The sequence below is a fragment of the Scyliorhinus torazame genome, chromosome 5 (genome assembly GCF_047496885.1).
Source record: "Scyliorhinus torazame isolate Kashiwa2021f chromosome 5, sScyTor2.1, whole genome shotgun sequence".
NCBI lineage: Eukaryota > Metazoa > Chordata > Chondrichthyes > Carcharhiniformes > Scyliorhinidae > Scyliorhinus > Scyliorhinus torazame.
The window spans coordinates 164,645,144-164,658,758 of NC_092711.1; the positions used below are offsets into that span (position 1 = coordinate 164,645,144).

At 45.6% G+C, this 13,615-nt stretch overlaps 1 protein-coding gene across 1 annotated transcript; it reads right to left on the bottom strand.

The window, feature by feature from the left end:
* Nucleotides 1-9,761: 9,761 nt before the first annotated feature.
* LOC140420425 (uncharacterized) lies at nt 9,762-11,066 on the bottom strand. The gene has a single exon (XM_072504431.1). It carries the CDS (start codon nt 10,767-10,769, stop codon nt 9,948-9,950), a length of 822 nt encoding a protein of 273 aa, XP_072360532.1. The 5' UTR covers nt 10,770-11,066; the 3' UTR covers nt 9,762-9,947.
* Between the last annotated feature and the right edge of the window lie 2,549 nt (nt 11,067-13,615).

Genomic DNA, 13,615 nt, shown 5'->3' on the forward strand with positions numbered 1-13,615 from the left:
TTCGGAAAGATGTGAAGTTCTCGGAGAGGGTGCCAAGGGGATTTACGAGAATGGCACCAGGGATGAGGGACTTCAGTGAGTTGGAGAGACTGCAGCAGCTGAAATTGTTCTCTTTCGATCAGAGTGATGAAGTCAGAGATGGAAGCCATTCAGCCCATCAATTCCATGTTGGCTCTCTGGAGCAAACCAATCAGTCCCAGTGTTCCATTCTATCCCTGCAGCTCTGCAAGTTTGGTTTCTTCAAATGTCAATCCAATTTCTGTTTGAAATCCTCCATTGTCTTTGTTTCCACCCCCCTCACAGGCAGCGAGTTCAAGGTCATTGCCATTCGCTGCATCAAAATACTCTCCTGCACATTCCTCCCCCCAGCTCTTACCCAAAACCTGAAATCTGTGACCCCCTCATTCTTGGCCCATCAGCGAATGGGAACAGCTTTTCTTTATCCACCTTTCCTAAACCTTTCATAATCTTGTCCACCTCTCTCAAATCTCCCCTCGACCTCCTTTGCTCCAAGGTGAACAATCCCAGCCTGACATGAACAAACAAACAGAATATGTTAATACCTGGGATCGGACGGGAATGTTTAATTTCTGTTTGAAAGATACTGGGACTATTGTCCTGGACAATAAATGATTGGAATGTTTACCTTGGGTTAGTTGAATGGAATATATCAATCTGGTATCTACCTACGTTCTAGTGAAAGTCTGGAATGTGTGGGTGGGATGAATAAGTTGATCACTTTCTCTTGGAAATATTTACATCCTGGCCCATGAACTTTGTTTTAAAGAAATCCAGATTTGAAAGCTCGGCCACTACATGAAATATCAGCACCATAACAGGGCAGATAAGAAAGACAGACACTCACTTTCATCTTTTCATCAGAGCATCTGAGAGTTAAAAATGTGACATGATTTTGGGATACCGGTGTGGGTGTGCAGATGTGATTTGTTACATGTGAAAAATAACAAGCCTAAATTCATGGTGAAATGGACTGAAGACCGAGTCCCAAACACACACAGCTACTGGAGACACAGCAGGAGATGAAATGGTCAATGTGGCCAGGGGATTGAGACACCATTGTGACATCATCAAGACAGTGACACACACTCCAGAGAGAAACTGACTTTGAAACAATCAGGATAGAATTAAACACACTGGACATGGGCAAAGTATGAGTGAAATTAAAGCGATAATGGTACAATGAAGGACTTGGGAGAAATAATACTGAGTAAGAACTGTCCACAAGTTGGCCGGGGGTAAAGAGGGAGTTGGAGAATCTTTTACATCCATGCTTGATTTGTTGCTTGAAGCATCTGTTCTTATGTACCAGTAACCTAGAACTCACCGCACAAGAAGAAAATATCGAGTAGATGTTACCCCAGGCGGAGCCAGAACAGAACTGGAAAATATGGGAGTTAAATTGAGTGAGGATTTGTGGATAGAGTCTTGTAAATTCCTAATGGAACGTGGGAGTCGCTGGACCAGAATTTATTGCCCTTGAACTGAGTGGCTGCTCGGACATTTCAGATTTTAACCGGGTCTCCCCTATTTCTAGCCTCTGCCACAAGGGGGAACATCCTCTCCGCATTCTCTCTGTCAATTCCACTCAGGATCTCACGTGTTTCAATAAGATCATCTCTCATTCTTCTTAACTGCAATGGATACAGTCCCAACCTGTCAAACCTTTCCTCAGAGGATAACCCCCCTCATTCCAGAATCTGGGAGCCAACCTCCTCTGAACTGCTAATGCAACTATCTCATTTCTGAAATGAGACCGAAACTGTACACAGTGCTCTAAACATGGGGCGGGATTCTCCTTCCTGCGCAGGATTCTCCGTCCTGTGGCGCATCCTTGCCAGCAGCGGGATTCACCGTCTGCGACGTGCCCCCGCCAGCCGCGAGATTCTCCGTCCTGTGGCGTGCCCCCGCCAGCCGCGGGATTCTCCGTCCTGTGGCGTGCCCCCGCCAGCCGCGGGATTCTCCGTCCTGCGGCGTGCACCCGCACCCGCGGGATTCTCCATCCTGTGGCGTGCCCCTGCCAGCAGTGTTATTCTCCATCCCGCCAGCCGGCCAATGGGGTTTCCCATTGTTGCCAGCCCGTCGTCTGGAAATCCCCGGGCGTGGGTGCGCTGCTGGCGCAATGGAGAATCCTGCCAGTGGAGAATCCAGCCCATGGTCTCCCCAAGGCCCTGTACAACTGCAGCAAAACATCCCAACTTTTATATTCCAATCTCTTTGCAATAAATAACAATATTCCATTCACCATCCAAATCACTTGCTGTACCGGCTGGGAGGGCCCTTCCTTTTCATAACCTTATTTCCCCTTTCTTTTATTTCTGCTGTTACATTTTTGGTCCATGGATGATTAATGGACATGTCACTTTAAGGCAAGCAGCCTGTATCTTTAATTCAAGCAGAAGAATCCTGGCGTCTGTGCCGGTTTAAACTGGAGCTAGATCTTTAGGCACCAGTGTGAGAATTGGGGTTGGGACTCGGTTTGATTGATTCGCTGGTGGCCAATGAATTGGCCCAAAAGGCTGTGCTCTGAGGTAACAGGCGGTGATTGTATCCTATCCCACTGGGATGTTTTTCAGAGTCCCAAGCTTTCAGTTTGATTCTAGCAGCACAAGAGGCAGAACTGACCAACTCTCTGTCCAGAAGGCAGCTGTGAGTGCTATCTCTCTTCCCAGATAGCCTGTGGGTGCTGTATTCCTGAAACCATGGAGACCTGAATACAAACCACAAACTGAAAGAAATGTTTGAACAGAGGTGAGGTGCTTCTCCAGAAAAGTGTGAGTACTGCATTTCTAAACTACAGAGAACCTGAACAAATTAATCTACAGAGATCACTTCAGGCTGTAAACTAAAGACTTTAATCTGCAAGCTTGCGGTGAAGAAAAGTGTGCTAAAAAACATCATCTGAAAAAAGAATTTATTTCACTTATGATTTTATCCCTTTCCACCCCTCTGTGTTTGTCTGTCTCTGTGTGTATAGAGGCTGGGGGCAGATTAAAGTGAGAAATTAGGAATTGGCTTATAGTTAATCAGTTGTGTTTGCTGCATATTTTATTATTGTTCTTGTTATAAATAAACAGTAATCGTATTTACATTTGCAACCATGGTGACTGATTGCTTAGCAGCCAAGGGCCAAAGACATAGGGTATTTTAATAAGAATTATTGGTCAATTCACTTGTGCTGTGACTCCGGGGCACGTGGGGCTGGAATTGACCGCGCACTAGCCCAGGGTGTCGTAACACGGCAAACTAACTTGTGATTCCTGTACCAGGACACCCAGATCCCTCTGTACCTCAGAGTTCTGTAATCTCGCTCCCATTTAAATAATGTTGTTTTATTTAATCCTTTCTGCCAAAGTTCACATTATGCTCCATCTGTCAATTTGCTCCCACTCACATAATCTATTTGTTGCGCTTTGCATTCTCCTGAAGTCCACTTGACAAATTAATTTCCAATCCCTCTTTGTGTCATCAGCAAATTTAACCCCATCCAACTCATTAATATAGATTGTAAATAGTTGAGGGCCCAGCACTGATCCTTGTGATTCTCCACTTGTCACATCTTACCAACCCAAACATGACCCATTTATACCTACTCTCTGCTTCCTGTGAGCTAACCAATCCTCTATCCCTGCTGACATGTTGCCCTCTACACCATGAGCTCCTATGTTGTGCAGAGACCTTTAATGTGGCACCTTGTGAAATACCTTCTGGCAATCTAAACAAACCACATCTGCAGGTTCCCCTTTATTGACATCCCATGTTACTCCCTCAAGGAGCCTCAATAAATGAGTCAATCAAAATTGACTCCCTGAACCCCATTATTTGTGTCAAAAGAAAATTCATAGGGCCGGCATGTGGCGCAGTGGTTATCATAGAATCATAGAATTTACAGTACAGGAGGCCATTCGGCCCATCGCGTCTGCACCGTCTCTTGGAAAGAGCACCCTACCCAAGGTCAACGCCTCGACCCTATCTCCCACCCAACACGAAGGGCAATTTTGGACACTATGGGCAATTTAGCATGGCCAATCCACCTAACCCGCACATCTTTGGACTGTGGGAGGAAACCGGAGTACCCGGAGGAAACCCACGCAGACACGGGGAGGATGTGCAGACTTCGCACAGACAGTGACCCAAGCCGGGAATCGAACCTGGGACCCTGGAGCTGTGAAGCAATTGTGCTATCCACAATGCTACCGTGCTGCCCGACTGGGGCTGCAGAGTGAAGGACCCAGGTTCGAATCCTGGCCCTGGGTCACTGAGTGTGGAGTTTGCACATTCTCCCCATGTCTGCGTGGGTTTCACCCCCACAACCCAAAGATGTGCAGGCTATATGGATTGGTCATGCTAAATTGCCCCTTAATTGGGAAAAGAAATAATTGGGTACTCTAATTTTTATTTTATTTTTTTAAAAAGAAAAATCAAATCTACTCTTCCCCTCTGGTTCCTTTGCCAATCACCTTAGAGGGACTCGTATTCTGTGAAAGAGCCTGTCAACTCCTCTCACTCACTTTCCCTGAGCTACATCAATCTAAGCATGAAAAACCCAGCAAAATCAAATATTGTTACAATTAATTGTTTATTAATGAAACAGCATGGTTAAAAAAACTAACAGAAAATTACTTGAGAATAAATAGCAAGCAGAGTAAAAGGATGTTCACAATGTTCAGAACCCAAATGGTTTTTCTCTGGTTTCTCTGTTCCCGTGACTCCCCACTTTGGACACAGGGGCACTGAATACCGGGGGTCACGTCACTACCAGCCCTGGTCACCCCCTCCTGTGTCCCCATTGGTTGGAGGGATATTTCCCAGTCAGTCCTCCAGCATATTCCTGTCTCTCTTAGTGCGACATCCATGGCAGTTTCCCAACTGGGGTGCAGGCCCCATTGTTCTCAACTAAATTCAGCCCTCAGCTCCATCTCCTGGCTGTCACTGACACGAGAAGTGAGCCAGAAAACTGCCTGAGGCTCAAATGGGAAGTCAAAACTTGTGGATTAGGATCTCTGTACAGATCAGTAACTTTAAAAAAAAATCAATTCCAAGTCAACAGTTGAAAGGATCACACAACAGGAGTTAAGGTTTTGTGGCTTTTACTGCAGCAAACAAACCAGAAGCAACATTGTGTTTTTAATTTTTCCAATTAAGGGGCAATTTAGCGTGGCCAATCCACCAAATCTTTGGGTTGGTGGGGGTGTGACCCACACAGACATGGGGAGAATGTGCAAACTCCACACGGACAGTGACCCAGGGCCGGGATTGAACTCGGGTCCGTGAGGCAGCAGTGCTAACCACTGCATCACCGTGATGCCTCAGAAGCAACATTAACGAAACACTATTTTTGCCAGAAACCTACATCTTTATTTATAAAATAGAACTTTGTCCTTTTACACAATCTAAAATTCCACTCCACGGTTATACTTTACTCTGCACCAGAAATCCAAACTGAAGTGTCTCAGAACCAGTCAAAAGTGATGATATAAAGATAGTGGATACATTGTGATCATCTTCCACAATTCTATAGATTCTGGAATGGTTCCTGCAGATTGAAGGGAGCAAATATCACCCCATTGTTCAGGAAGGGAGGGAGAGAGAAAATGGTGAACTACAGACCTGTTAGCCTGACATCAGTATTGGGAAAATACCAGAATCTATTATAAAGGATGTGATAAATGGACACCTGGATAAGAATAAACATGCATTTAGAGGGCAGCATGGTGGTGCAGTGGTTAGCACTGCTGCCTCACGGCGCTGAGGTCCCAGGTTCGATCGCAGCTCTGGGTTACTGTCCGTGTGGAGTTTGCACATTCGCCCCGTGTTTGCGTGGGTTTCATCCCCACAACCCAAAGATGTGCAGAGTCGGTGGTTTAAAAAAAAACATGGATTTAGGAATAGGAAACAATGTTTGATGAACCTTTTGGGGTTGTTGAGGACATTACTATCAGAATTGATAAAGGGGCGTCTATGGATATAGTTCACTTGGACTTGGATTTTCAGAAAGCTTTTGATAAACACCCCATAGGAGCTCATAGAATCAACAATCCCTACAGCGCAGGCCATTTGGCCCATCAAGTCTGCACCGACCCTGTGAAAGAGCACCGTACCGAGACACAATTTCCCAACCTGTCCTCGTAACCCCACCTCGGGACAATTTAGAATGGCCAATCCACTTAACCTGCACTTCTTGGCACTGTGGGAGGAAACCGGAGCACCTGGAGGAAACCCACGCAGACACGTGAAGAATATGCAAACTCAACACAGACAGTTGCCCGAAGTTGGAATCGAACCCAGGTCTCTGGCCCTCTGAGGTGTTGTGCTAACCACTGTGTCGCTAGAGGTCAGTTAGCAAAATGAAAACACATGGAATAGAAGGTAATAGACTGGCATGGATTGAGGATTGGCTAACAGGCAGAAAACAGAGAGCAGAAATAAATGGGTCATTCTCACCTTGGCAGGTTGTGTCCAGTGGGGCATCACAAGGATCAGTACTTGGACCCCAGCTGTTGATAGTTTATACAATGATTTGGTTGTGGGGCCAAATGTAGTATTTCCAAGTTCACAGATGACACAAAGCTAGGTGGGAATGTGTGTTGTGAGGAAGATGTAAAACGGCTACAGGAGGATTTGGACAGACTTAGTGAGTGGACAAGGACATGGCAGATGGAATATAATGTGGAAAAATGTAAGATTATCACTTTGGTCGAAGGAACAAATGAGCAGAGTATTTCTGAAATGGTCAGAGATTAGAAAGTGTAGATGTACAAAGGGACCTGGGTGCCCTGTCAATAAGTCAGTGAAGGTGAACATACAGGTGCAGCAAGTTATTAGGGAGGCGAATAGAATGTTGGCCTTTATCACAAGAGGATTTGAGTACAGGAGTAGTGAAGACTTGCTTCAATAGTATAGGACCTTGGTTAGACCACAGCTAGAGTACTGTGTGCATGCAGTTTTACTGCCCTTACCTTAGGAAAGGTATTATTGCCACGGAGGGAGGGCAATGAAGGTTCACCAGACTCATTCCAGGGATGGGAGGACTGTCCCATAAAGAGAGATTGGGGAAACTGGGCCTGTATTCTCTAGAGTTTTAAAGAATGGGAAGTGATCTCATTGAAACCTACAAAATACTGAATAGAATAGACAGGGAAGATGCAGGTGAGATGTTTCCCCTGGTTGGAGAGTCTGGAACCAGGAGACACAATTTCAAAATAAGAGGGAAGCCACTTAGGACCGGTCTCTGAGGAGACATTTCTTTACTCAGAGAGTTGTGAATCTTTGGAATTCTCTACCTCAGAGGGCTGTGGGAGCTCAGTCACTGAGTGTGTTTAAAGCAGAGACTGACAGATTTCTAAATACCAACAACACAAAGGGATATGGGGATAGTGTGGGGGGAAAGGCATTGAAGTGGATGATCAGCCATGATCGTATTGAACGGTGGAGCAGGCTCGACGGGCTGAATGGCCAATTTCTGCTCTGCTATTCCAATGATCAAAGATACGTAGGAAACTAAATTGTGAAGGGGACAGAAGGAGATTACAAAGTGATATAGATAGATTAAGTGAGTGGGAAAAGATCTGGCGAACAGAGTATAATGTGGGAAAATGTGAAATTGTCCATTTTGACAGGAAGAATAATAAAAATTAACTCAATGGTGAGAGATTGCAGAGCTCTGAGACGCAGAGGGATCTGGGTGTCCAAGAGCATGAATCACAAAAGGCGAGTATACAGGTACAGCAAGTAATTAGGAAAGCTAATAGAATGTTATTGTTTATTGTGAGGGGAATTGAATACAAAAGTAGGGAGGTTATGCTTCAGTTATACAGGACATCGGTGAGACCACATCTGGAGCACTGTACAGTATTGCTCTCATTTAAGAAATGATGTAAATGTGTTGGAAGCAGTTCAGAGAAGGTTTACTGAACTCACACCTGGAATTGGAGGCTGGTCTTATGAGGAATGATTGGACAGGCTGGGCTTGTGTCCGATGGAGTTTAGGCGACTTGATTGAACCGTATAAGATCGTGAGGGGCCTTGACAGGATGGATGTGGAAAGGATGTTTCCTCTTGTGGGGGGATCTAGAAATTGGAGTCACTTAAAAATAATAACTTGCCCATTCAAGGCAGAGGAGAACTTTTTTCTCTCAGAGGGTTGGGAGTCTTTGGAACTCTCTTCCTCACAGGGCAGTGGAAGCAGAGTCTGTGAATATTTTGAAGGCAGAGCTGGATAGATTCTTGGTAAGCAAGGGGGTGAAAGGTTATGGGGGGGTGGGGGGGGGGGTCAGTGGGAATGTGGAGTTGAGGTCACAATCAGATCAGCTGGGAACTTATTGAAAGATGGAACAGGCTTGAGGGGCCGAGCAGGCTACTCCACCTTCTGATGTCAGGCTAATGGGTCTGTGGTTCCCCGTTTTCTTTCTCTCTCCTTAAATATTGGGGTTACATTTACCACCTTCCAATCTGCAAGAACCATTCCAGAATCTATAGAATTTTGAAAGATGATCACCAATGTATCCACTATCGCTACAGCCGCCTCTTTCAACACTCTGGGATGTAGAGCAACAGCTTTTGGGGATTTATTAACTTTCAATCCCATTAATTTCTCCAGTTCTACTTTTTCACAAATATTAATCTTTTTCATTCCCTCATGCTCACTAATTCCTTGCTTTTCCAGTGTTTTGGGGATAATTTCTGTATCTTACTCCGTAATGATAGATACACATTGTTTAGTTTCTCTTATTCCATTTCCTTATCCTCCATTGTAAACTCTCCTGTCTGCCTGGAATGGACCCACATTGGTCTTTGCTAATCTTTTTCTTTTCACATTCCTATAGGAGCTTTTCCAGTCGGCTTTTATGTTTCTCACCAGTTTGCTCTCATATTCTATTTTCTCTTTTATCAGTTTCTTGGTCCTCCTTTGCTGAATTCTAAAACAAGTTCCCAATCCTCAGGCTCACTACTATTTTGACCACTTTATGAGCGTCTTCCTTTGATCTAATGGAATCTTTAACTTTTCTTGTTAGCCACAGTTGCGTCACTTTTCCAGTTGGATTTTTGTTCCCTAAAGGAATCTATATTTGGTGTATATATGTGAAATGAAAGTTGCCAAAGTCCCAGAGGACCATGGGCTGCTCTGCCCTTTGAGAGAGAGAGAGATAGAGAGAGTGAGAGAACTGGTGATTTAACCTGAGGGTCACCACACCTTGTGCAAGGAGCAATGTTGAGAAGGTGGACCCGTCATGGATAACCTCAGCCAGTACAACAGTTGCACCCCTGCTATTGGTGTCACTCCACATCATGAACCAGCCATCCAGCCAACTGATCTAACTGACCCCCCTGGTAGATATATAATAATTCCATAAATATTAGCTATTGCCTGTCTCCCATCATACCATTTAATGTGGTTTCCCAGTCACCTCGGACAACTTGCCCCCATACCCTGATAGTTTTCTTCTGTGAGAAACACCTAGATTAATTAAACAAAAACAACTTATAACATCCAGGGCCCATCTTCATGGCAATGTGGCAAGACTTGGGGGGCATCCAAACAGAAATGCAAACTGAATATCTTCTAACTTCCAAACACCCTTCACTCTGTGATCCTTGTGAAATTTAAAACAAGGTAGTCGCAACAAGGCTCGCAGAGCGTCAGCCCACTGGAGAAAAAGCCGTGACGCCGGCCAGTCCAACAGAAAGAAACCCCATGGCCCTCCACATTGACCAGCAGTTAGAATGAACAAAATGCGGTCCTGGATGTGATTGAGAGCAGAAACAATAACAGCAGAATCCAATCCCTGTAATCAACTGGGAACTTGTTGGTGTCTCAGCAGGTGCGATGAATCATGGATTCCCTTCCCATACTGAGAGGTGAACAGACTCTACCCAGCGTGAACTCGCCGGTGACTCTGCAGGTGGTATGGATCACTAATTGCCTTCCCCTACTCAGAACACGTGATTGCCTTCTCCCCAGTGTGAACTCGCTGGTGAATCCGCAGGTTGGATGAATCACTGAATCCCTTCCCACACTGAGAGCAGGAGAATGGCTTCTCCCCAGTGTGAATTCGCTGGTGTTTCGTCAAGTCTGACAACTGAATGAATCTCTTCCCACACTGAGAGCAGCTAAACGGCTTCTCCCCAGTGTGAACTCGCTGGTGTCTCTTCAAGCTGGGTAAGCGAGGAAATTCCTTTGCACACTGAGAGCAGATGAACGGCCTCTCCCCAGTGTGAACTCGCTGGTGTGACTTCAGGCTGGATAACTGAGTGAATTCCTTCCCACACTGAGAGCAGGAGAATGGCCTCTCCCCAGTGTGAACTCGTTGGTGTTTCAATACTTGGGATGAAACACTGAATCCCTTCCCACACTGAGAGCAGGGAAATGGCCTCTCCCCAGTGTGAACTCGCTGATGTATCCGCAGGTGGGAAAACCGAGTGAATCCCTTCCCACACTGAGAGCAGGTGAATGGCCTCTCCCCAGTGTGAACTGGCTGATGTTTCTTCAGGTTGGATAACTCAGCAAATTCCTTCCCACATTGAGAACAGGCAAATGGCCTTGTCCCAGTGTGAAACCGCTGGTGTGACTTCAGGCTGGATAACTGAGTGAATCCCTTCTCACACTGAGAGCAGGTGAACGACCTCTCCCCAGTGTGAATGCGTCGATGAATCTCCAGCAGAGATGGGAATCTGTAACCCTTCCCACAGTCCCCACATTTCCATGGTTTCGCCATGTTTTGCATCTCCTCGTGTCCCTTCATGTTGGCCATGAAGTCTCGTCCACACACAGATCACTCTCCCCGCTGTGAATGGTGTGATGTTTTTTCAGGCTGTGTAACTGGTTAAAGCTCTTTCCACAGTCAGTGCTCTGGAACACTCTCACTCGGGTGCGTGTGTCTCGGTGCTTTTCCAGTCACACTGATGATTAAAATCTTTTGATGCCGACAGATTGGGTAAACAATTCTCCTTCTAGATTCAAAGGCCGATGATATTCAGATCCAAGGTATCGAGTGACTTTGTAAGACTGAGACGTGACAATTGAGATCTTTGATAAATTCCTCCTCTTGTAATATCTGTAAAAGGAGTTTACAAAAGTCAACACTCAGTCCAGGATAGAAATTCAGAACAGATAATTCTAATTTCTTTGGACCATTCTTTGTTCTCTCATTCCCCAATACCGCGGCTCCAATGCCACAAGACCGTAAGACATAGGAGCAGAATTAGGCCACTCGGCCCAGCGAGTCTGCTCCGCCATTCAATCATGGCTGATATTTTTCTCATCCCCATTCTCCTGCCTTCTTCCCATAACCCCTGATCCCCTTATTAATCAAGAACTGATCTATCTCTGTCTTAAAGACACTCAGTGATTTGGCCTCCACAGCCCTCTGCGGCAAAGAGTTCCACAGCTTCACTCCTCAGCTCTATTTTAAAGGGTCGTTCCTTTAGACTGAGATTGTGTCCTCTGGTTCTAATTTTTCCTACAAGTGGAAACATCCTCTCCACGTCCACTCTATCCAGGCCTCGCAGTATCCTGTAAGTTTCAATAAGATCCCCCTCATCCTTCTAAACTCCAATGAATACAGATCCAGAGTCCTCAACCATTCCTCATACGTCATTCCTGAGATGGGGGCGCAAAATTGCTCTCAACACTCCAAATAGGGTCTGACCAGAGCCTTATACACCTATTCCCCATACCTAGTCTCAGGGAGCGGACTCGGAGGGACGGAGTTTCGAGTACAAAAACCTTATCTCGGAGATTCGCAGCCGAGTCTCCAGGGAGCGGACTCGGAGGGGCAGGGTATCGGAGCAGAGACTGTAGGAAGGATGAGCTGGCTGACCACTGCACCCTGGTACAGGAGGCCATTCAAGCAGGGGGAGGAAGTGGTAGTTGTCAGGGATTTTATAATTAGGGGGACTGATAACATCCTTTGGAAGCAGGACCGAGAGTCCCACATGGTATGTTGCCTGCCCGGTGCCAGGGTGAGGATCATAACTTGCCAGAAGTCCCGAAAAAATGAATAGTTGATAGAGGACAGGGACTTAATACAATTAACATAACTGTACCATCACTAACTAAGAAATTAATGGAACTAAAGACTGACAAATCCCCAGGACCTGACTGTTTCCATCCGAGGGTGTTAAAGGAAGTCGGGGAGGACATTGTAGATGCCCTAACTAGAATCTCCCAGAGTTCCCTAGATTCAGGAGTAGTCCCTCTGGATTGGAAAACTGCACTTGTCACTTTTTAATGAGGGTGAAAGGGGAAAACCCGGGAATTACAGACCAGTTTAATGAGGGTGAAAGGGGAAAACCCGGGAATTAAAGACCAGTTAGCCGAACATCTGGGGTGGAGTAATTGCTGGAGTTTATAATCGGGGATGGGATTAACTGAACACCTTGACACATTTCAGTCCATCAGGGAGAGCCAGCAGGGATTTGTGAAGGGAAGGCCATGTCCGATAATCTGACTGAATTCTTTGAAGAGGCGCCCATCTAATGGACAGGGGAAGTCTATGGATGTCATTTATATGGACTTCCAGAAGGCATTTGATAAAGTTCCACACAAGAGACTGTTAGCTAAGGTGGAAGCTCACGGAGCAGAGGGCAAATTATTGACCTGGTTGGGAAATTGGTTGAGTGGCAGGAGAGAGTGGGGATAATAGGTATTTAGTTCGGGGCAATGAAGAATCCAACACCGAGTTGTAGAGAAAACATTTTTTATTTTATTTATCATTAACTATCTACACAGCTCCAGTAGTACTCTACTGGGTTCTCTCTCGTCGGTGCAAGGCGATATTGACAGACTAGGTGAATGGCCAAAGTTGTGGCAGATGGAATTGAATGTAAACAAATGTGAGGTTATCCATTTTGGACCAAAAATGGATAAAACAGAATACTTTCTAAATGGAAAGAGGTACAGTGGATGTCCAAAGAGACTTGGAGTTCAGGTGCATATTCCTTAAAATGTCAGGAACAAATGCAGAAAATAATCAAAAAGGCTAATGGAATGCTAGATTTTATATCTAGAGGATTGGAATATAAAGACACAGGGGTTATGCTGCAGCTATACAAAACCCTGGTTAGACTCCACTTGGAGACTGTGAGCAGTTCTGGGCACCACACCTTAGGAAGGATATTTCAGCCCTGGTGGGAGGGCAACGTAGGTTTACAAACAGGATACCTGGATTACAGAGGTTGAGTTACGAGGACAGATTAATCAAATCAGACCTGTTTTCACTCAAATTTAGAAGGTTAAGGGGTGGTCAGATCAAAGTATTAACAGGGAAAGGCAGGGTAGACAAAGACAAACGGTTTCCACTCGTTGGAGATTCAAGGAGGCATAGTCTAAACATTAGGGCTGAAGCGTTCAGGGGAGATGTTGGAAAGAACGTCTTCACTCAAAGGGGAGGGGAGGGAGGGGGATGCGACGAGGTCAGGGGCAGAGAAAGGGGCCTTTGTGGATGAGCCGGGTACAGAGTGAGATTAACAGGGGTAGAGCTGAAAGGTGAGGATGACAGACGGGAGCGGGGAATGGGGGCGTAAGCCCCCCTTACGGCTGATAACATGGAATGTGCGACGGCTCAATGTGTTAGGAAAGGGTTTAGAGACCTTCCAA